Source organism: Kryptolebias marmoratus, linkage group LG9, assembly GCF_001649575.2.
Source record: "Kryptolebias marmoratus isolate JLee-2015 linkage group LG9, ASM164957v2, whole genome shotgun sequence".
NCBI lineage: Eukaryota > Metazoa > Chordata > Actinopteri > Cyprinodontiformes > Rivulidae > Kryptolebias > Kryptolebias marmoratus.
Window position 1 is genome coordinate 24,640,837 of NC_051438.1, and position 22,307 is coordinate 24,663,143.

At 43.2% G+C, this 22,307-nt stretch overlaps 3 protein-coding genes across 10 annotated transcripts in view; 2 read left to right on the forward strand and 1 right to left on the reverse strand.

The window, feature by feature from the left end:
* The first annotated feature begins 1,045 nt into the window (after positions 1 to 1,045).
* LOC108236676 (heterogeneous nuclear ribonucleoprotein A0) lies at positions 1,046 to 2,698 on the forward strand. The gene has a single exon (XM_017417522.3). It carries the CDS (start codon positions 1,134 to 1,136, stop codon positions 2,055 to 2,057), a length of 924 nt encoding a protein of 307 aa, XP_017273011.1. The 5' UTR covers positions 1,046 to 1,133; the 3' UTR covers positions 2,058 to 2,698.
* A 1,085-nt stretch (positions 2,699 to 3,783) lies between these two features.
* On the forward strand, positions 3,784 to 13,743 carry klhl3 (kelch-like family member 3). Of its 2 annotated transcripts, none has more exons than XM_017417521.3 (15): positions 3,784 to 3,887; positions 5,139 to 5,273; positions 6,073 to 6,179; positions 6,271 to 6,392; positions 8,256 to 8,418; positions 8,529 to 8,638; positions 8,910 to 9,026; positions 9,555 to 9,704; positions 9,778 to 9,895; positions 10,124 to 10,321; positions 10,816 to 10,917; positions 11,009 to 11,137; positions 11,432 to 11,572; positions 11,754 to 11,897; positions 11,994 to 13,743. In XM_017417521.3, the coding sequence occupies exons 1-15, from the start codon at positions 3,838 to 3,840 to the stop codon at positions 12,020 to 12,022; spliced, it is 1,815 nt and encodes a 604-aa protein (XP_017273010.1). In that variant the 5' UTR covers positions 3,784 to 3,837; the 3' UTR covers positions 12,023 to 13,743. The 2 variants fall into 2 exon arrangements, with proteins under 2 accessions (XP_017273010.1, XP_024861952.1); XM_025006184.2 differs by lacking the exon at positions 3,784 to 3,887 and adding an exon at positions 4,044 to 4,239.
* A 1,616-nt stretch (positions 13,744 to 15,359) lies between these two features.
* The window catches only part of fam13b (family with sequence similarity 13 member B), a 58,749-nt gene continuing 51,801 nt past the window's right edge, over positions 15,360 to 22,307 (reverse strand). For 6 of the 7 annotated variants that reach the window (XM_017417454.3, XM_037977313.1, XM_017417453.3 and 3 more), the window contains 10 exons: positions 21,978 to 22,251; positions 21,744 to 21,882; positions 21,196 to 21,277; positions 20,451 to 20,636; positions 19,926 to 20,134; positions 19,066 to 19,149; positions 18,891 to 18,986; positions 18,444 to 18,805; positions 18,022 to 18,123; positions 15,360 to 17,653 (listed from right to left, as the gene is read on the reverse strand). In XM_017417454.3, the coding sequence (XP_017272943.1) occupies positions 17,530 to 17,653; positions 18,022 to 18,123; positions 18,444 to 18,805; positions 18,891 to 18,986; positions 19,066 to 19,149; positions 19,926 to 20,134; positions 20,451 to 20,636; positions 21,196 to 21,277; positions 21,744 to 21,882; positions 21,978 to 22,251 (1,658 nt within the window). In that variant the 3' untranslated portion in view covers positions 15,360 to 17,529. The remainder of the gene's footprint in view (positions 17,654 to 18,021; positions 18,124 to 18,443; positions 18,806 to 18,890; positions 18,987 to 19,065; positions 19,150 to 19,925; positions 20,135 to 20,450; positions 20,637 to 21,195; positions 21,278 to 21,743; positions 21,883 to 21,977; positions 22,252 to 22,307) is intronic. The other variant, XM_017417458.3, reaches the window with a different exon arrangement.

Below are 22,307 nucleotides of genomic sequence, written 5' to 3' on the forward strand. Positions count from 1 at the left end.
TATTTGGGTTTCTGACATGCGAGTCTTGATTAAGACTGAGTTGGGTATCATCATTGATTAATAAAATGATCTTAAATCAGTTCTTGTACAGGTGATTCAACCAGTTTTGGTTTAAAAACAGAAATATTGTGTCAAACTCCAGGCCTTAAGGGAGGCTGTCCTGGATGTTTCAAACACCTCATTAATGTGGTTTATTTCCCTCCTTACTGAATTAAATTCTCCAGAACCTCATCAAGTGAAACATTTAAATCAGTTCTTCTAAAGTAAGAAAAAATTTAAAACATGCAGATCAGCCCCTGAGGACCAGAGTTTGTGAATTAAAACATGATCATCTGTTAATAACCTCACTAGGAGGAGATAATTCAGATTAAATGTAATTTAATGACATTAATTGATTTTTTTTTCCATGCTACTGTAAACTAAATAAATGATCATTTAATAAACTAAGCTATAAGAGTTCATGAACCCTACAGAAGAAGCTGTTCTTTAGCCTGTTCAGGCTTTATGTGAAGAGTTGAGAAGATTCATTTATTTTATCTGCTGCTGCATCTGCTGATATAATGTCCTCTAGTGGAAAAAAAGGCTCAAAACTGAGTTTGGTCACATTTACTGACTTACTATGAGAAAATGATCCCATAATATAGCTACAGAAATGTGACATTTCTAATTAAGTAGTAAGGGCTGAAATTCTGTGAATTTGTCAAAAAGTATAAGTTCAGGAAACCTTTATGCTCTTAGGTAGTGATTATCTGTAGTTTTATATTGATTTAAACCTCAAAATTGATGTCAGAATATATATATTCAGATTTAAAGCTTGATTTAACTTAATTAAAATATGTCTGAGTAGCTGTTTCTTTAAATTACATCGAGTAATTGTAGTATTATTTGTCGTTTTATGTACAAAGGTCGAGATTTTTTCCATTAATTTGGCGTTAAGAAGACTTCAGAGCAGAAAGCGATAAGAGGACAAAACAGCGCATGCGCGTAGGTGTTGGTTTTTTTTTTCTTTTTTCAAATAGAATCGACCAATCGGAACCCGCTACGTCATCAGGCGGACAAACGGCCCGCCCCGACGTTCATTGAAGAAGGAGAGGAATGGTCTCTTGGTTCCATCCTTCGCAGCAGAAACAACAATGACGAACAAACTGTGTAAGCTGTTTGTCGGCGGGCTAAACGTGGAGACCACGGACGATGGCCTCCGCTCCTACTTCGAGCAGTACGGAACGCTGACCGACTGCGTGGTGGTGATGAACCAGCAGCTCGGTCGCTCCCGCTGCTTCGGATTCATCACCTACTCGACGCCGGAGGAGGCCGATTCAGCAATGGCTGCTAAGCCGCATGTGGTCGACGGCAACAACGTGGAGCTGAAGCGGGCCATAGCACGAGAGGACGCCAACAACCCGGACATCCTCGCCAACGTCAAGAAGATCTTCGTCGGCGGCGTGAAAGACCACATCGAGGTCGACCACCTGACGGAGTACTTCTCGCGGTTCGGCGTGGTGGAGAAGTCCGAGATCATGACCGACAAGCAAGGCAGGAGGAGAGGCTTCGGCTTTGTCTACTTCGACGACACCGACTCCGCCACCAAGGCGGTGCTCGACAAGTACCACACCATCGAGGGCAACAAGGTGGAGGTTAAGAAGGCGCTCACGAAGCAGGAAATGTCCGGCGGAGGCCGCGGAGGACGAGGGCGGGGGAGAGGAATGCCGAGCTACGGCGGCGGGAGAGGAGGAGGAGGAGGCGGTGGCTACGGAGGAGGCTATGGCGGCGGCGGCTATGGAGGAGGCTACGAAGGTGGCTACGGCTACGGAGGAGGCTACTACGGGGACGGAGGCGACGGCTACGGTGGAGGCTACGGGGGCTACAACGGGTACGACAGTCAGATGGGAGGCGGGTACAGCAACGGTGACTTTGGGGAGGGCTACGGACAGCAGCAGTCGAGTTTTGGCGCAATGAAGGGAGGCAATTACTCCTACAGGAGCGGGGCTCCTTACGGAGGAGGGGGAGGAGGTGTGGGCTCCGGCGGCAGGGGTGGAGGCTTCAGCGGCGGCTATTAACGGCGCCATGAAAGCTAAAAAAAAATAAAAAATGAAAATGGAAAAAAAATCATCTATATTGTAGACATGATGTGAAACACATTGGACTCTACATCCTCACAGTCCAGGGTCTTTGAGCTAAACAAGCCGTGCCCATCACCCACTGAATGAATGAATGAATCACCCGGACACCATCTGTCACTTTTTGTTCCACCTCAAAGGGGTTTCTTCACCTATGATTTGTCAAACTGTGTTTTGTTGTTGGATGAACTCTTGTACCTTTTTTTTTTTTTTTTTTTTTTTTTTTTTGTGAAGTTGTCTGCTTCTTCCTGCAAACCGGAAGTGATGTTTTTGTTGTTTTTTTGTTTCATGAACTCAGGGTTTTCAGAGAAGTTGGTGGCAGTGTTTCTTTGCCAGCAAGATGCTTGATAGCTTGAGTTTCTTGATCTAATTACAAAGGTTTTTTTTTTTTTGAGACTTAAAAGTATTTTTTTGTTTTTTTCCTTTTAAGAAACATCGCAGATTTGTTCACTGTATGTTACTGTATTAGTGTTTCTTTGCCATTAAGACATTAGGCTTTTTAGATTAAAACTGTTTCGGTAATTCTCCCCCTTTGTTTTATTCTGCTTTTATTATTAAAACTTTTTAATGTTTTGAACATCTATTTGTTCTTCCTGTCTTAATTCAAGACTGCAGTTGTGTTTTCTGTAAAATCTCAACATTTTTATATCCATATGAAACAACTTCAACATTAACAATCAGGTATTGGTCATGATAACCTTTCACTTAGTTTATTTAATTAATCCAGAATGACAAACCTTTCCTGAATATCTGGTTTAGGTTCCCATCAAATGCTTGGTTTCTTAAATCAAATCCAAAGCATGATCTGGTTAGTCGATCCCTCCCGATCATTAAGCATGAATAGTATAACATTTATAGCATTATTTGTTGGGTTATAAAATGCAAGATAGACCCACTTTTCTAAGTGCAAAAAGAATTAACACCTGGTTAGATTTCATGAATGGTTAATTTTATTACCTCCATTGTTTTTAAAAAAATGCATTTAAGTCAATTATACCAAGTGAGACAAAAGCCAATAAATTAGATGGATTTTTTTAAACTTCAGAGTGACTCGTCTTTCTAATAGATGATCTGTGTTTGACGCGTCCGCAGGTGTTTGGCAAGCCGATGTATCATCTAATAACGGTGTAAGATACATGTTTTTATTTGGTTTAAAAGGTATTCCAGATATTTATTTAGCTTCCCTAAATACTTGATCAGCATTGATGTAATCAAGGAGATCTAGTTTTCACATTAGTTCCAAAATTACAAACACCAGTTATAAATAATTGTGAAAATATATTTAGGATATTCATGTTTATTCTAGATATAAAAGGTGTAAGATCAAAACACAGGAATGGGAAAAGTAAGATAATGTCCTAGAAATTAGCTGAAATGTTATGTTTGACTTGGAAAATTTAAAATATTGATATCTACAGTATATACCCAGTCTAGTCTTTAATTAGTGAAATGACCACAAATTTTTTATATATTTTAGATTCATTTTGAGACCTAGAACACATTTCATTATATCTAGAGATGGTTAGTTATATAGTTTTATTTGCGTTCCAACTGGTACGAATGTGATATTTTACTTTATTGTTATCGACGTACATGTGGTTTGATTATATGTTAGAACGGTCTGCCATAAACCCCAACGACTTGCCCGTTTTTTAGATGACGGAGTAATCCGTCTTGCTTAATACACAACCTTTGTGTAGGGCGCTCGGGCAGCTCTCTGATGCCCGCTGTTGTATCTGACGCTGTGAGGATGGACGGTGTGTCGCTAGGGTGAGTTGGCTCAGTAGTGTGAGTGGATTGGGGTGGATTATTTTCTTTACGAAGCTGTAATTCACGCTGCTTCTGTAACATTTTAGCCGTGCCACCTCCACAGGCAGCCCCCTCCGGGAGCTCGGCTTGTTCCTAGGAAACGAACTCCTCGGAAGCTAGCCGTGTTGTGACCGCAGCTAGCCTCGGTTAGCATCGCTCGGCAGCTCCTGTGGGATTCGGTCAACTTCCCGAGCCGAAGTTAGCACTCAGGGAAACGGGGAAACGCGGCTGCAGACGGACGAGAAGGCGGAAACATGTCGCCCATTTGCCCTGAAAGCGGATCGCGGCGCGTTTGGAGCGGCGGTTTGTGGCGGTAACGGTCGCTGTCACGAGCTCCAGTCGTTAGCAGCGAAGTTGTCGTTAGCCGACCCGCGACGACGCGCTCGGTGTTTTGGGGCATTAAAGCGGCTTTTTGTTTACTCGGAGGGGGTAAAAATGAACCGATGACAAACAGATGACTGTCTGGTTCTTATCCGGACTCAACGCCTCTAACATTTCTTCCAATATTGTTGACTTTTTCCTGCATCAGCGAGCTACAGATTTACTTGTTTTTACCAAAACAGTTTGGTTAATAGCACTAACAGGTGTTTATTTTCTCTTTTTAATCTCCCCCCCGGTTAGGTTGTCCCTCAATAAACCATTAAAATACCAAAAACTATTACGGAAACACGTTTATAGTAAAGGCTGGGTGTAAATGGGATTTATTGACTCTTTTGGGTTCAACTTAGTTGATTGTTTAGCAGCAGAGACACACAGTGCTAGGAAAATCTTTACTTTTTAAACTGTTAGAAAAAACAAAATAAACATCTAATAAGACCAGTCAGTAAAATGGTACCAGATCTTTCTCTAGTTAAAAGGAAATTATGAATTTAAATGACAAATATTATGTAAATGTGATGCTTTCATGATTAATTTCAGGAGATGTGCTCCTTTTTGACAAGTTGACTCCTTTTAGTCTTAATAAAGCAATTATTTGATCTAAAAAACAGCACATTTAAATTTTATTTATAGAAATTAAAGTCTGATTTGACCCCTTATTGCTTCACATTACATCTCAGTGGTTGATCCAGCACATTAATGTGTATTTAATATCATTTTATGAAGGCATACAGAGCACCTTCTGCTGTTTATGGGAATGTTTTAGTTGTCTTACGAATGAAACCAGGCTTCCTCCAGTTTATCCACGTCTCACTGCCTCCTGTGTCTCACCAGCCTGGCGGCCACGCCGGCCTCACCGCGTCCGGACTGCACCGCCGATCCCGAGGAGGACGCGGTGGACGGAGGGATTCGAACCTTCAACCAGACGCACACCAGGAAGGCCTTCCAGCTGATGAACGACCTGAGGAGGTGCGTGGACGCCGTGGTTCGTGTTCAAACACGAGCAGGCGCCGTTATTCAAAGTCCTGTTGCTCAGAATGTGTCAGAAATACAGCAAAGTTTTGTTTTTCAGCCAAAACAATAAACTTTTTACTGTGAACCAGTTTTAAAGGACTTTGGATTCTAAATGTGCTTGAAATATCAGTAGAAAACTGACATCAGGTCACATCCTGCTGTTGTTTTTCTTTACACTTCAGCTTCATGGATAATTGGTGCTAATTGCTTTAATATTAATAAAAAATGTCATCATTGTGTGTTTAGGCCAAACTCTCACTGGACTGCGACTGTTGGAGTTTCCTTGTGTGAGGCGCCATTTTCTCTCAGGACTGGCGCCTCCCGAGGAGCGCCGGAGCTGTGCTTTACACGGGCGGCGCTCCTTGGACACGTCCAGGTCCAAAAACCACGTTAATGATAAATAATATTTATTAATGTACAGGTCCAAATCTGCCAATCCTCCTTTCAGAAGTGTTCTTTAGTAGTTTCAATCAGAAACGTTGGGTTGGGCACAAAGAGATCTGCAGCAGGTGTGATGTAGACGGAGCTAAGATAGTTTTTACTAAATAAAAGAGCATGATTTTCAAAAACTGGTCGTGCCGATGCACAGTCTTGGTCACAGACAGGATTTAGTGTGACGGTGACTAAAAATCTGCCTATTTTTGTAAAATTTCTCAGTTTTGAGTCTCCAGCAGTCGCAGCTTCTTATCACTTTCTGCAGCCGTTACACATAAACCCTGTACAGGTGTAAAGGTCTGTCTCCGTCCTGTTGCAGTAAAAAGTTGCTGTGCGACGTGCAGCTGGTGGCGGGCGGCGTGGAGGTGCCAGCTCACAGAGTGGTCTTAGCCTCCTGCAGCCCCTACTTCTGTGCCATGTTCACAGGTACCCGCAGCTCATCGTTTTCCTGCTCCGCCTGTGTTTTTCTGCTCAGTCGTGCATTTTTTATTTTTTTATTTTTTGTGTCTGTGTTCAGGTGACATGAGCGAGAGCAAAGCCCCTCAGGTGGAGATCAGAGAAGTGGACGGGCAGACTCTGAGAAAACTGGTCGACTACGTTTACACGGCTGAGATCGAGGTCACAGAGGACAACGTCCAGGTGGGCGCGTGTTTCGGCTTACTGAGGAAGACTTTTCCCTTTTCTTCTGCGCTCTGAGGGATAATGAACTCTAAAACACTTGTTTGTTTACGTTCTTCTCCACATATTCTTCCTTATTTACAGTTTGGATAATTTAGTCAGAGCTGCTGCTGGCGGCAGAAATGCTGCAGCATTAGTCAGGACTTCCTGGTTGCTGCAGAGGAAACATGAAAACAGCAGCCCTGACCTTTTCTCTCTGGTCCCTTTGTGTTCGTTCAAACGTTTCAACAACATCAGCTCCAAAAACGTATATTTAACCTTCTAAATGTTACTAAATTGCTAATGCAGACCCTTTTTAGGTTTTTCGTGTAATATCTGGTAATTTGTAACATATGGGTACCATTTAGAGTGATAATATGCAACCAGGAGAACTTAAATCTTTGTGGAAACTGGTGTCTAGATTTCTGTACTCCGTGATAAAAGTATGAAGAATAAAACCTGTAAGTTCAGAGGTACAAAGGTCGACAAAGTCTCAGAGCTCACATGTCTGTGTACCGTTAAAAGGAAGTTACTCTTGAACTTGTGATTACTTTGAGTCTTTCCCTTCACTTCAGACTCCCCAAACATGAGCAGATGTTGACTGCGGCGGATGTGAGAGCAGGTAATGGCTGCGAGCGCATCGTGTGGCATTAACTCTTAATCTGCTCTGCTCGTCACTCAGCTGCAGCCAGGATGCTTCCTCTGATTATTAGTGCAGGAAGCTGGCGTGGACAGAGATAGGAAATCCTCCCACTGTTAGCGGCGTGCCTCTCTGCTTGGCTCCTTTGTTCCTGTGGTTTGTGGCTTTTGGGTGTTTTTTTTAACTAGCGGCTAATATTCAGTAACAAACTTCTGTGACTTTGTTTTTTACACTTTAAAATGTGCTACTGCTGTTTGTGTCACAGCAGGTTTGATGGTGCGTTTTAGGAAACATCAAGTTTCAGGGCAGCTGTGAGCACGAGGCAGAGGAGGCTGATGAAGGCTCTCACCGGTCGAGTTGTCTAAATGTGAAGTGGCGCTTCAGATGTTCTCATCGTTTACGCTTCCCGCCTGTGGGACAAACTGAAAACTCCTCATTTACTAAAACCTCCTTTGGCACATAAACGCTTAACTTGGCTCAACTTTTACAGCAATACAACAAAATAATGATCCAAGTATCCTGGGTGTCAGAAGATTAAAATGCTTCACCTGGAGATTGTTCTGTCATAACTACTGTTATAACAAAAATAAATCAGCTGTGGTGGCCATCTTGAGTTGGATTGACTCCATAAGGTCTTAAATGTGCACGCAGTGATTCCTTTCTGACAGTGTCGTTACGGTCCTCACAAGATATTTTACTAACACAGCAGGCGACACACAAAAACATCAACAACCTTTTGCCTTCAGTCGTGGAAAAAAGAGTGAAACAGGTTCTTGCATCTCTCAGCAAGAAGGTTGCAGGTTCAATTCCTGACCTGGGGCCTTCCTGGGTGGAGTTTACATGTTCTCCCTGAGCTCACATGGGTTTCCTCCCACAGACCAAAAACATGCCTGTTAGCTTCATTGGTATCTAAATTCTACCTAGGTGTGAGTGAGAGCGTGAATGGTTGTTTGTCTCATTTGTCTCCACGTGTCCCTGTGATGGACTTGTGACCTGTTGCACAGGGACTGCTGGAGATAGACACCAGCTCCCTGTGGCCCGGGAAAGAAAAGCAGATAAAGACGATGGATAGACTGATTGAATTAATGTTTTCAACCTGTTTGCAGATGAACCGTAAACTGATTTCTGTGATTCTTGGTTACTAGCGTGAAACGCATCATTCCTGTTCCAGTAACTTATTTCCACATATGCAATCTTTTCTCCAGGTTCTCCTGCCGGCAGCCAGTCTCCTCCAGCTGATGGACGTCCGTCAGGTTTGCTGCGAGTTCCTGCAGTCTCAGCTTCATCCCACCAACTGTCTGGGCATCAGAGCCTTTGCTGACCTGCACACATGCATGCAGCTTCTCACCCAGGCCCACGCGTACGCTGGTGAGTGTCGTTCAGTCCACACCACCAACTTTCAGTCCCGTAACGTCTTCCTGTTTATCAGCCGGAGCCGGCGGTGTCGTGTGTAACGTCTCCTGCTGGTTGAATTTCAGAGCAGCACTTCTCGGAGGTGGTGCAGGGCGAGGAGTTCCTGGGACTTTCTCTGCAGCAGGTGTGCAACCTGATTTCCAGCGACAAACTCACCGTCTCCACAGAGGAAAAGGTCAGACACAAACCAACCCTGACCTGTTTAAGATGGCCGAAGTTCTGCCTGAAGCATTAATAAGAAATAACTCTCACACAGGATTAGTTCTTACTTACTCTGACTTTGGATCAGACAACTGAAGGCACTGTTTTAGTCTTAATTCTTAGTCTGTTGGTCATTTATTAGTAAAATGAGTTTAACGTGTTGATTGGATCACAAAAGAAAATGAATACATTTGAAAGATTTCCCTCCTTTTGTTTTTAATTATTTTGCTCCGTCCGTCTCTCAGGTGTTTGAGGCGATGATATCTTGGATCAAACACGATAAACCTGCCCGTCTGGAGAACATGCCCGAACTCATGGAGCACGTTAGACTTCCACTTCTGTCCCGGGATTACCTCGTGAAGGTGAAATACATTTCCTGCCCATGAATTTATTTATTTATAATCTTTTGCTCCGCCTGCTGCATCATTACCAAACTAAAGCTGGTTTATATGAACAGCTATGAGCTTCAGTCAGGTTCCTCCATCAGTAGAACTGGAGAACTTAAGATGTTCTGTTTAGTGGAACTCTCTATTCGCCTCCCTTTAAATGTGTTGAAGAAATTCAGGATTAAATTGTTGCTCAGTTTATTATAATAAAATGCATTTCTGAGTTTTACTGAGGTCAGTTTACTCCGTATCAATGTCATGAACTTAGTGTTTTTTATTTAAAGTTTTTTTTTTTTAAACTTCTTGTAGAAAGTTTCTTGAGTAAAGAATCAAAACCAAAGATTGCTCTTACATGTAAAACTGGGGTTTAAATCTAATCCAGGAATACAAATGTCTCTTATGTCAGTAAATAATAAATATAAATTAAGAGTAACACAGAACATTTTAGTTTTCAGTGAGTAAAGATGCTAAAACTTGTCTGGAACGTTATCTTTTTGTTTCCAGATTGTGGAGGAGGAAGCGTTGATAAAGAACAACAACACGTGTAAAGATTTTCTTATCGAAGCGATGAAGTACCACCTGCTCCCGGCTGACCAGCGGCACCTCATCAAGACGGACAGGACTCGACCGCGAACGCCTGTCAGCATCCCGAAGGTTCGCCACCAAGCCGCTCAACGAGGCCGAGTCTAGTTTTGCACCTCTCTGCAGAGATGTCATCTCCTTACAGGTGATGATCGTGGTGGGCGGTCAGGCTCCTAAAGCTATCCGCGGCGTGGAGTGTTACGACTTCCAGGAGGACCGTTGGTACCAGGTGGCTGACCTGCCTTCAAGACGCTGCCGGGCAGGTCGGTTTGTGTTCCCGCACCTTTTAATGACTCTTAAAAGCAAGGAGCAGGAATTCCTCCTCGCTGTGGTTTTAAACTTGAGGCGTCGACACGTTAGGAGGAATACAGTTTAGTTGTTCAAAGCAACTCTCTGCTGAGATCTTTAAATAATCCCTAAACTAAAACTGGAAGCAGCCGTTATATTTGAAGTGTTGTTTTTTTCAGCAGACTGATCTGTTCTGCTCGCAGGTGTGGTTGCCATGGCGGGTCGAGTTTACGCCGTCGGCGGGTTCAACAGTTCGCTGCGCGAGCGAACGGTGGACGTGTACGACGGAGCGAGAGACCAGTGGAGCGCTGTGGCGAGCATGCAGGAGCGACGCAGCACGCTGGGAGCTGCCGTGTTGGGAGACTTCCTGTATGCTGTGGGAGGCTTTAACGGGAGCATAGGTACACAACGCCGTTTTATTATCTGCTGCACATCGGGAGGTACTTCCTTCTGACATATTTTGATCCTCTGAGGCCTTCAGCTGGGTTTATACTGAGGATAAATCACACACAGGTGGACTCAGATTATCGAATACGTTTTGGATTTAAGCACATCTATCGCGTAAAGTCCCAGTAAAATGATATGAACTTTGTGGTTTTAATGTCACAAAATATGGAAAAGTTCAAAGGTTATGAACACGGTTTCAAGGCGCTGTAAGCCTGTAGTCTGAGAGCAAAGCACTGCTGAGAAACTCTTTAAACACGAGGTCTTTAAGAGCTTAACATGTTAGCAGAATAATGTACCGAGTACAGGTGAAGTTTGGTCCTTCCTGCTTGCTGTCAGTATCCAAACTGCAACAGATTGGACCAGAGCGGCTCTGACGTCCTGAAAACTGTTTCTTTCTTTTTTTGTGCCGTCATGGCCCGACTCTTTAATCTGTCTGCTATTGTTTCAGGTTTGTCGACTGTTGAGGTTTACAGCTACAAAACCAACGAGTGGCTGTACGTCGCCTCCATGAACACCAGACGCAGCAGCGTGGGGGTCGGGGTGGTCGACGGTGAGCCGCCCTGGGCGAAATTCAAAACCAAGTGAGGCAAATGGACAAAGATTTGTTTTGAAAACATCTGCGTTTGCTTGTGTCTCTGCAGGTAAGTTGTACGCGGTCGGGGGTTACGATGGTGCGTCTCGTCAGTGTCTCAGCACGGTGGAAGAATACGACCCGGTCTCCGATCAGTGGTGTTATGTGGCTGACATGAGCACACGGAGGAGTGGAGCAGGTTCATCTTTTCCTGTTTCATGTTATATAACCAGAAATGTTGTGTTATCCTGTCAGTCACCACAGAGCAGAATGTTCTGAGGATCAGCTCCCTCTAGTGGAGAACTCATAGAATAACACTGCCTTTTATTCATTGCATCAAAGTACTCTTTTCTTTGTTTATAACAAAATATTAAAATCTAAAATTTCCCCTTTTGTTGTTTTGGTTGAGGTCTGTTTAATCACATTTCATGAACAAAAGGATGAAGCTGTGTTTATTTACGCCTCCTAACAGGTTTTAAATGTTTTCGTTCAGGTGTGGGGGTTTTGGGCGGTCTGCTGTACGCGGCGGGAGGACACGATGGTCCTCTGGTGAGGAAGAGCGTCGAAGTGTTCGACCCACAGAGCAACATGTGGAGGCTGGTCAGCGACATGAACATGTGTCGAAGGAACGCAGGTGGGGCCGCGCTGCGTTCAGCAGTCATCGCTTTAATTTGTTAAGTCATTAGATACATAAAGTGCTTCACAAGTTCAGTCTATTTACTGATTCAGGTGGCAGAAGGTTGTCCTGTTTCCTTCAGGTTGTCCTTCAGGAAGGAAAAATCCAAGAAACAACATGTTTTGTGTGAATTCTGCAGGTGTTTGTGCCATCAACGGGCTGCTGTATGTGGTCGGAGGAGACGACGGCTCCTGTAACCTCTCCTCCGTAGAGTTTTACAACCCAGTCACAGACAAATGGAGTCTCATTCCCACCAACATGAGCAACGGGCGCAGCTACGCGGGTAGGCCTGTAACTTCACACCTCTGAGGCTGAAACTGAAACAACGAGGTGGGCTCATTTCCTTCTCCCCCGTGTTCTCTGTCTGTCACTTCTGCAGGAGTCGCAGTGATCGACAAGCCGCTATGACCCAGGGCCTCCCACGGAACCAGCTCCACACCCGCCGCCGGCTTGGCGGAGATTCAGACCAATGTTTGAAGCAAGCCGACGGAAAAAGCAGCGCTGTCCGTGAAGATGAGGCTCCGTCAGAGATGAAACCACGAGTCCCAGTCAAGCTGCTAGCTGCCGTGTCAAAGTGTTTCTCTTAGAACTTTGTGAGGATAAGAAGCCGCGGCGACGGGACCGTGGATTCATAAGAACTTCTAGAAGAACGTTTTCAAACCGCGTAGCTAGAAGCTGCATCAGCTGCCGTGACGGCGGGCAGTTTCATATCAAAGTAAACGGAGATGAACGATGTAATAATGGTTACGTGTCAGACCTTCAGTAATCGTCACGTTGCACTGACAGCTTTTAAATTCAGATTCCTGGGCGTGCGCCGGAGGTCCTGTAGGACTCGCTCATCTCGCCTGGTTCTTAGCCTCCGAGCCGTTTGACCGTTTACATCTCTGATTGTCTTGTGGAGTCAGATCCACCTCAGCTGCCAACAAGTATTAGTTCTCCCCCCGCAGGGGCCCCGAGAGCTGCAAGACGATAGAAAGAATGTACACAACAAATTATATGCAAAGAAGTGTCATATTTAATGTTGTTTTTTTTTTAAAAAGGCTTGTAAAATAAGTTTATAATCACTGTTGTGGCTTCAGATCAGCTGTTTGGACTTTTGTGGAAACACTACTGACGTTCTGGCCTCTTGCACTGATTGCCGCCGACCGGCTGACCGGTGGGCGGAGCCAATAATTTCATCAGACATTGTAACAATAACAGGAAGTGATTGTGCCAGATCCAGATGCTCAGAGGCAGAACAATGCTGGAAGATGTCTTTAACGCTGAAATCAAATATTGAACCATGTCTTTTGTTTTTGTGTAAGCGTATCTAAATGCATTGTCGAAACTAATCTGTAAAAAAGACACGTCGAAGACGCAGGATTAACGGTTTATTTATTGTTTTTCTAGGTTTGTTTCATAGATTTATTCATATAAAGTCTATTTTCATGCGACGTTTGTGACCAACGCACATCAGTTCAAATGGAGGCGGCTGTATTTCAGTGGATTTAAAAAAGAAAAAGAAACTGTTCATGAAGGGTTTATTTTGTGTATTTTATTTTCTCAGAGTTCATTTTGATATGATTTCAGTCGCTTTAGAAGGAAGCACATAAACCTGATCTGATCTCACAGTTTTGTACGTTACATGGCCATCATTTGTCCAAATATTTTACCTGCTAACTGTTTTTATTCCGGGCTGTTCTCAGACCTCCTGTGACTGGTGATCAGTGTTTTTTATTACAGCGACATGAAGGGTCCAGTTCTTAAACACAGACTCAGAAAAGCTTGGTGCCAAATTAAACATCGGTCAAAAAAAAAACGGCACCAAAAGCTTCATTGCTTACAGAAACAGTCCTGCTGCATTGGGACACAGTGCCACAGGTTTTAGGTTCATATTGAGCATAAATATAACCTTTTTTTTTAAATAAGGAAAGTATATGCAATTTTTTGCCAATAAATAATTTCAAGCACAAAAATACAAAAAAGAGCCTTCCACTCATGAAAGAATGTTGCTTTTTTTAAATAACATTGTTAAACTACAGACAGGGATCAGCAATAAATTACACCTTGACAAAGTCTGATTAAGAGCTGAACATTAAAACACCTGTAATAGAAATAATGTTTAATAAATTACAGGTTCCACTGCTGAATGGATGTCAATCATGTGTTAAAGTTATGAGATGATGCAGTTGCTATATTTTTCATATAAACTGTTGATATTGTGAACAAAATGTTTGATTTTTCTGAATTTATTCGTTTTAAATGGAATTTGCAGGTGAAGTGGGCGTGGCCTTCTGCTGGTGTAGCTAATTAGCTCAATTAGCTGCAGCTGCAGGTGGGTTTTTAATCATTTTATCGCCATTTTCACAATTGGAAAAATGCACAAGTGAAGAGAGGACCTAAAAAGGAATCGTTAAAGTCTCTGAAGGTGATTTTTAATACATTTATTATTTTATTGTAGCTTCGGGGCTAATTTGTAGCTTGTCGCTAGCATTTAATTAGCATCCTCTCTCTTCGCCAAAGGTTTCTTGACGTTACAGCAGCACAAACACGAATGAGTTTAGAAATCCCTTTTCCAACCAATCATCCACCTGTTTAGCCAAATGACGGAAATGTTTCCCGTTAAAAGAAACTTTAGCTTATTTTGTTAGCTTAGAAGCTTTAACCTTTATGCCGCGTTCACGTAATGCTGAGTAATTTCGAGAAGCTGCAATAATAAAAAGGGGAAAAAAAACATCTCGAACTTTCCCGAAATCAGATTAATTTAAATTGCATTAGTTTACACAGCCGGTTTAATTTCACTGTTGTTTTAAAAGCATCTGATTTAATCACGAAAACCGTATATAGTTCTTTCGTAAATACCTTTAACGTTACTTTAAAAATCCTTTTTTCCGTTTCGTTCCCTAAACGCACCTCAGTGATTCGCCTCTGCGCTTTGCGTCAGCATGGCAACCACAACTGCCGTAAAAACTGGTTTTAATAAATGTGATAATCGCGGTAAAAGTTACTTAAACGGGCTAAATTCATGGCACAATAAAGTGTCAATTCCATAAAACTAAAAGCACACGTAAAATACAGAGACAACAGACTGTATTTATATTTTTAATTCAATTATTTATTGCTCTTTGTTTAAAGAACTCACTTATACACAAGTAAAATATCCTTAAAAAGCAAACAGTATTGATGTATTTTTAGATTCTGCTTAAAACGTGTGTGAGAAACAGTGTTGTGGTCTAGTAGCTTGTTTTCATTTATTTTAGCACTTATTATACATAAAAGAAGTGAACAGCTGAATTTGATTGTTTAACATTTTAAAATATAAAACTGTTTTCTGCTGTAACATCTGGGTCAGGAGCTCAAAAATCAGCGTTTTTCTTCAGTAAAAATGAGAAATTATTGGGAAATCTTACCATCCATCCTGTGTGAGATGGGTTTAATTATATTTATTTAAAATGGGATGTTTTATTTACTTCAGTATTAAAGTGATGTTACCGTACTGAGGCTTTATGTGGATAAAATAAAAACTTCAGATGCCTCCAAAACATAAATTGATGTGGTAAATAAAGAGTAGTAAAGTTTAAAAGTACTTGTACTACAGATTAAATGTACCTTTCTTCTATATAACATTATTGATGGTTTAATCATTTTATTCTGGAGATTTAAGTTAAACTACCCATCATAAAAGGTCAGATGTGATTTTTTTTTTTAAAGCATTTTTTCTTTAGTTTCAGCAGAGTATTAAACAACAAGCAAGAAAACTCAGGTGGCAAGCTCTGAAATTTTATTTCTGTGTAAATGTTCGTTAATCATTTTATCTTCTTGTTTTTCTTTTGTTATTGAAGAAACAACAGAAAGCGCATTCACAAAGTAATAAAACATTTATAGATACGTACAGAATACTGGTGGGAACTGAGCCGAGGAACCGGAAGCAGAAAGTCAGAAGATGTCGTTAAGTTTCTCTTTTATGTCCACGTTTCTGTTACAAGAAACATTTCTTTGTTTCCCATTCAAGCTAAAAGACAAATTGGATGTATTACTCTTGAATTAAAACATTTTTATTCCTAAATGTTGATTCAAACAGCTGATTTGTTTTGTTTTCCAGGAGCAGCTTCGACATCTTGGAGAACTTCTGCTGCGGGTTCCCGCGGCGCGCCTCGGACGGTGAGTTTAAAACATCGTGTACGCCGACAGACAGGAAAAAAACAAAGATGTCTATAAAAACATTTACAGGTTACAGCGTGAGAACGACATGTGGGTTTTACCACTCTGCTGCGGAGTCCATCCTTGTTGTCACACAGTTTCTGAGGCGCCAAACGAGTGAAACGTTAAATAAAAAGCCCTTCGGAGACGAGCGGCAAACAACAGAAAAACTGGAATGTTTTCAGACGTCCGTCGTTGGCTTTTCAATCCTCGCTACCTTCGTGGTTTTGTAATGTTTTGGTTATCAGCAGTGGTTAAAACAAACAAACAAAAAACAAAGAAAACACGTCGTGGAAGAAGAATATCGTAACTGAAATCAATTACCTGAAACGTGTTGAAACGTTCGACGCAAACTTTTATTATTGCTGCTTCTCATGGCACAAATAATGAAAATATTGTTTTTTTATTTTTATATAACTATTTATGTTCTCCGCTGCCATGCAAGCTCACTACAGTACTGCTTCTAGATTAGCTTATAGTTACAGAGCGGGTTCAGGTGAGAGGCTGTTTTACGGTTAGTGAGTCGATACAAAAAGGTTTCGTTCATGTTTCTCACACAATAATAACATTTATAATGACGATACAAAACACATTCTCAGGTTATCACAAGTGTAATAAACCGAAAGGAGGGGAGGGCAAACGTGATGTTTGAAATAATTTAAACATGTCTGACATTCATTTTTTTTTCTTTTTAAATTTATGTACAGGATATTTATATATTTGTATAGAAGTAGTGCTTAATTTCTACAAACACAAATGGAGGGGGAACAAAAACAAAAGAAAAACGGAAGGGCTGCATTCTGTGAATGCTGTGCAAATAACGTCTTTTTACATCAAACTTTCCGGCCTCACACAGCACGCCCCCCGCGTTCCCCCAGATATTCTTCTGTTTCAACCATCAAACGTCCCGCTGTGACTTTAGGATAAAAAAAACGTAACCTTCACTCAGGAAATCTGAGGAAAACTGTTTCCCTCTGTGGAGAAATCGATCAGTTTGTCAGAACTGAAGGAAATCAGAACTCTACCGATGATTTCAGCCTTTAAGTGCTGTCAGAACACCCAATGTTGACTTTAAAGTCTTAAATAAACAAAGCTGAGAGAAGAAACTGATAATCCCGTCGTTAGTCTTAATCAGACATTTCTCATTCAGGAAAATGCCTCCAATGCTTCGATTTGCACACGTTTAAAACAACTACTTTACAATGAGGAGGAAAAAAAAAAAAAAAAAAAAGCAGAACGTTCTTCTTTTTTTTTTTTTTTTAAACTGCGTGGAACATCATGATGTAAAATAAGTCCTTGAGCTGTCCCATGAGATGCCTCGGTAAATCAAAGTCCAAAAACAAAATGTTCTTCTTCCTGTGGAGAAGCATGAAGTGTCCACACGTGACGAGCGAGCGCAGACAAACACAGTGACGGTTTCCCTCCGTGATGAAGTCCGATTAAGGCAGCTCACGTCAGCGACGCTGAAAAACTACGCTTTTAAAACTCTGATTATGCCAAAAAATAGCTTTTTGTTAGTTTAAAATCAAACGTTTAGATGTTATCTAGGAGGCTTCCTTTAATTTATTACAATCTGAAGTCTGAGCGTGACGTGACGGCAGCAAACCAGGAGGAGGGAAATGTGGATGTCTCTGCTGGCTAGAGGAGCTGATTTTTGTTCTTTTTTTTTTCCCGCCGGTTGTGGCGGCGAGCTGCAGTGATGACGTGTGCGATCGTAGCGGTTAAATGAGGAGCAGCTAGATGGATTTGGAGGAGTCCTGTTTGCTGATGAGGACCTCCAGGAGGCGCAGTTTGGCCTTGATTCTCTTGTACTCCCTGTACTCCTCCAGCATCGGCACCCGGTCCTCCTTCTGAACGTTCCTGCAGGACGAGAGAACACACTTATTTTTGTTCTCCTTTTCGATGACTTGATGCAACACTCACTCTGTTTTCCTGTTTTTATTTTAGCAGTTCGTTTATCGAAACGTTCAGCTCATCCAGAAGACGGCTGCCATGACTTCAGGTTTTTCACACTTTTATACTTTGCAAAATATTTCACTTTATTAATAAATATTTCCCCATAGAAAGGTGAGGTTTCAGCTTCTCCAGCACCGTTAAATTGTTTTAATTAGCTTCTGTTTTATTTATTTATCCGACTTGGCACTGAGAACATAAGAGCTTTAAAATCTGTTTCCATGGCAACCCAAATGAAGGGTGAACCTCTGTCCGAGCGCTTTAACAGATCCTACCTTCCATTATGCTGATAAAACTTCTCCTCGAACTCCCGGATGGTCTTCCTCAGTTTCTTCTTCTCTGTCCTGGTCTTCCACAGCTGTTCCAGCAGCTCTGGCCTGTAGGATGATGGGATATGTAGTTTCAACAACTGTTTGGAGATTTACTTTGACATTTATTCACTCTTTTCTTCCCCCCAGGAGTAAAGTGAGGTGAGAGGAGGATCAGGCTGCAGTGGAGGAGGTTTAAACCTGATAACTCCAGGTAGAAGCTCTGACACCTGAGCTTCCTTTCATCCCTCACTCACACAAACTTATTTAAATTAATATCATGAAAATGTAAAAGTTGACAGAGCAGCCACAGATCTGAGTCTTATTTGAATCCCGTGTGTTGGACGTTTATCAGGGACAGAGACATCGCGTGGTGTCGGCGGTCTTACATGGACGATGCGTTGGAGCTGGACAGCCGCAGGTCCAGCGCCAGCCTCCCCGACCCCTCCTCCATCTTGCTCCGCTCGTCAGGTTGGTTCTTCACCAAGCCGCCCGTTGGGCTCACGGCGTCGAACGCCATGATGACCTCTGAGCTCTGCATTTCTCCGCCGCTGCTTTCTCCCTCCTCCTCCTCCTCTTCCTCGTCGTCCCTCTCCTCCTCCCTTTCCTCTTCTTCTCCACCCTTCCGCTCCTCCTCCTGCTGCTGCTGCTCCTCCTCCTCTTCCTCTTTGATCTCCTCCCAGAAATGAGCAGTTTCGCCCTCGATGATTGGCTGCAGGGTTTGGCTCCGCCTCTTACTAGAAGGGGAAACCTGGAGCAGAAAGAAGGGGACAGGAAACGTGTCGGCGTTCTGCTGGTTTCGGTGATAAAATGGAGGCCGTGTGTCGCTGTCTTACAGTGACGGGGGTAATGCCGACTCTGGTGAGCATCTGTTTGACCAGCCGGTAGCGATCGTAGAGCGGCTTCACCACCAGACGCTCCTCCCGGGTCACCTGAGGACACAGAGAAGGTTTGGATCCAGGCAGATGAAGCTCCTGCAGGTTCAGGACGGAGCGGCGGCGGTGAACTTACCGGTCGACCGTGGAGACCTTCGTAGTGCAACAGATTCTTCTGAAGGACCATTTTCTCAGAGGACAGCTGTTCTTTAGTCATCTTCTGCAGAAACAGACGCTGACGTTAAACCCGTCCTACAGACGTTCTTACATGAAGAACAAACATCTGATCGGCTGCATGTTTGCCTGAAGGTGTTTCCAGGGATGGAACAAATACTGCTTTAATAACAAAACATCTTTTAAACTTAAATATCTGCTCTTTTGTATTTGTAGATAACATGCGTGATAGCATTTTGCTGTTTTAAATCCTGTTTCAACAGAAAAAACACCGGGGGGCTGCTGCTGCTGTTGTTTTTAAGTGAGAATCTTAAAGCACCTCACAGATCAGAGCTTTGATTCATTTTGATCAATTTGAAATTAAAATAACTTCTGAATAAATGCTGAATTATACCTTTTCATCCCTGACAAAGAGTTCACACTAACATGTCAAACGTGTTAATTACAGGCTGCTAACACAATTAACCCTGTTAGCACCAGAATAATAGATATATTCATTAAAACACTGGTCTGTCTTGTCTATTTTTGTCAAAAATTTACACCCTTTTTCCAGGAGAAGTAGAACTTTCAAAATCTGTCAAGTATTTACCATTCTTATGTAATTAAATACCTAAAACTGTGTTATAAGAAAAGGACAGTTTGAATGAATAAATTGCACAAAGGAGCGATGGTAATTTGAAATAGACGTGCGCTGCGGTGGTTTTAAAAGGGTCAACATTGTGTTTATCACTGGAAATTCATACATAAATATTATAAAATCATCACTAAAAGCAGTCATACTATCATAACTTATTCTCACGTGTCCACCTTCCTGCCCCTCACCTTGATGTCATCCGGCCACCCGTCCTCTTGTCTCTTCCCTTTGACCCTCCTCTGAATCAGATCCAGTGTTTCCTCCCTGGTGGGGCGTGGACCTTTGACCTCCGCGTCGTGGGAGCCATGGTCCAGCGTGGACCCGAAGCTTTTGGGCAGCGTGTTGCTACGAGGGCGGGTCTGCGAGCCCAGCTCGCTCTCTGCACAGTGTTTGGCATCTGAGGAGAGAAGAACAGGGTGGAGAGAAGACAGAAAAAAAAAGGCTAATGTAAAATGTCAGGAACAAAGATGGCGGACGAGTTTTATCAGAGAAAAATGAAGCGACTGGGACAACCAACTGAGTCCACGCTCAGCTGGCTGATACATTTTAAACAATAACCAGAGTTCATGTGTAAACAAATTTCACCCTTCATGCTACATCTCTCCATTCATTATCCCACGCCAGCATGCTATCTGAACCACACCAGAACAGCGCCCCCTGGCCGCGACTGTTAGTAGTTTGTAAAGTCTACTTACGGGGGGGTTTGTACTTACTGAGGTCAAACGGTCTAGGGCTCAGGCCTGAGGAGGGGTGGAGCGGGAGGGTGGGAGTGTGACGGGGGGGTGAGCAGACAGAGGAGGAGGAGGAGGAAGGGGAGGAGGGAGCAGGGTGGCGTCTGTTTGAATGGAGCAAAGCCTGGTGCCTCAGCGTGCTTCTGGGTAAAAGGTGGTGCTGGCGTCCTGGTTGGGCCAATCAATCAATCAATCAGTCGTTGGGCGACAGAGGGAGGAAAGTGGAGAGCGGGTGCTCGCGTTATTGTTTTTTGTCAGTTTTGATTTGAAACAGAGACATGTTTCAGCCACTGCGTCCTCCGAAAAGGAGAGCAGTCACCTCACAAGAGAGGAGGTGGACGAGCGACCCGAGGCTGGTTCAGTATGGTGAAACGATTGGCGGCGTTCTTCAGATTAACACGGTTTCACTGACAATAAGTGCCAGGTTTCTGCATCTTTTCTCAGATTCCAGAGTTTTCCACAGTTTCACCTTACTGAACTCACCCTGCAGGTCTGGATGTGGGTTCACAAGGACGCACCAGCACATAGAAGGGTGGGAGCCATGTGCATGTCTGCTTTGTTAGACCAGCATACATGTCATGTAGCTAAAAGGGTCAAAGGTTAGGGGTGAGAAATGGGTCAAACTGTTTGATGATGAACAGGATGACCCACACTCTTACCCCCGCCCCTCCGACACACACAGATGCACATTTCCAGAAAAAAAACAAAAACAACCAAGTGGTTGTACCTTTAATCTGTCTGCGGATCTTGGTCAGATCGGTCATCCATTTGAGGACTTTGGGGTTAGTTGCCTTGTCTGCATGAGAGGGCTGCACAGAAAGGTCAAGACAACAGTTAGAGAATTTACAGAAGTCTTAAAGATGTCAAATATTACATAATCCAGACTGACGGTACTGTGGGGGCAGAGTCACATTAAATGTTGAAGTGATGAACAATGATTGGTCATTTCGAAATTGGGCTTTAATGCCGTTTATCACAGAAAAACACTTTCAGAGCAGAAATTACAAGCACCTCTTCATTAAATGATTAAATTAGTCACCAGATGTAAACACGCTCATAATAATTACTTCCTCTTTTTTTTGGTCTTTTGATGAACAATGCGAGGAAAGGAGGACTTCATCTGTTTTTGGGTAAACGCCCCTCATCAGATCCCATCAGGATAATGAGAGGCGGCAGATAAACGGGTTTAAAGGACTCATTATGTGAACAAACACTTTTTACAGCTCAGGATCGGTATAAATGATGAGTACGGTGTGGTCCCTTGAATGTTTTCACCTTATAGTTCCTTTCCTTCTCGAACTGCTCTTCAAACTGTTTGATTTTCTTCTTCAGATGCTGAAGCTTCTTGGTAAGTTGGTGGGTCACCGAGTCTCCCCTCATGGTCTCTCTGGAGCCAAACGACGCTCGCCTCGGCCTGAGGAAGCACACGCACGAATCAGCTGGGCTGCCGCAGGCTGGAAATGTTGTTCCCATCTTCAAACGCGCCAGGATCTCCGATACTCATCTTACCTCAGCGCTTTAGAGGGAGAGGTGGTGTCCGGGTCCTGCTGGAGGAAACGCTGGGTGCTGTGGGCGCCGAAATCCAGGAAGCGCCGGGCCAGGATGTGAGGATGGGTGCGTGAGGAGGAAGGGGAGTCGACCTGCCCTCCCTCCCTGACGTCGTCGTCGCCGTCGTCCTCCAGGGGCAGCAGGGGGAGAGGAACCATGCGGCCGGCGAGCGGGGAGAGCTGGGCCTCGCCGTTCTCGCTGTCATCCTGCCAGGATTTAAAAGCTGGAACGGGATCTGAAACGACAAAACCAGGGGTCAGTGCAAATCACCAAACAGGAAATGGACAAACA

Bases quoted from the DNA above. Each gene is read 5' to 3' on its own strand.
- LOC108236676 (XM_017417522.3), top strand. From the start codon at position 1,134: ATGACGAACAAACTGTGTAAGCTGTTTGTCGGCGGGCTAAACGTGGAG.
- klhl3 (XM_025006184.2), top strand. From the start codon at position 4,181: ATGTCGCCCATTTGCCCTGAAAGCGGATCGCGGCGCGTTTGGAGCGGC. The intron at 5,274-6,072 runs GTGCGTGGACGC...GTCCTGTTGCAG, and splicing joins CTGATGAACGACCTGAGGAG to TAAAAAGTTGCTGTGCGACG. The intron at 10,322-10,815 runs GTACACAACGCC...CTATTGTTTCAG, and splicing joins AGGCTTTAACGGGAGCATAG to GTTTGTCGACTGTTGAGGTT.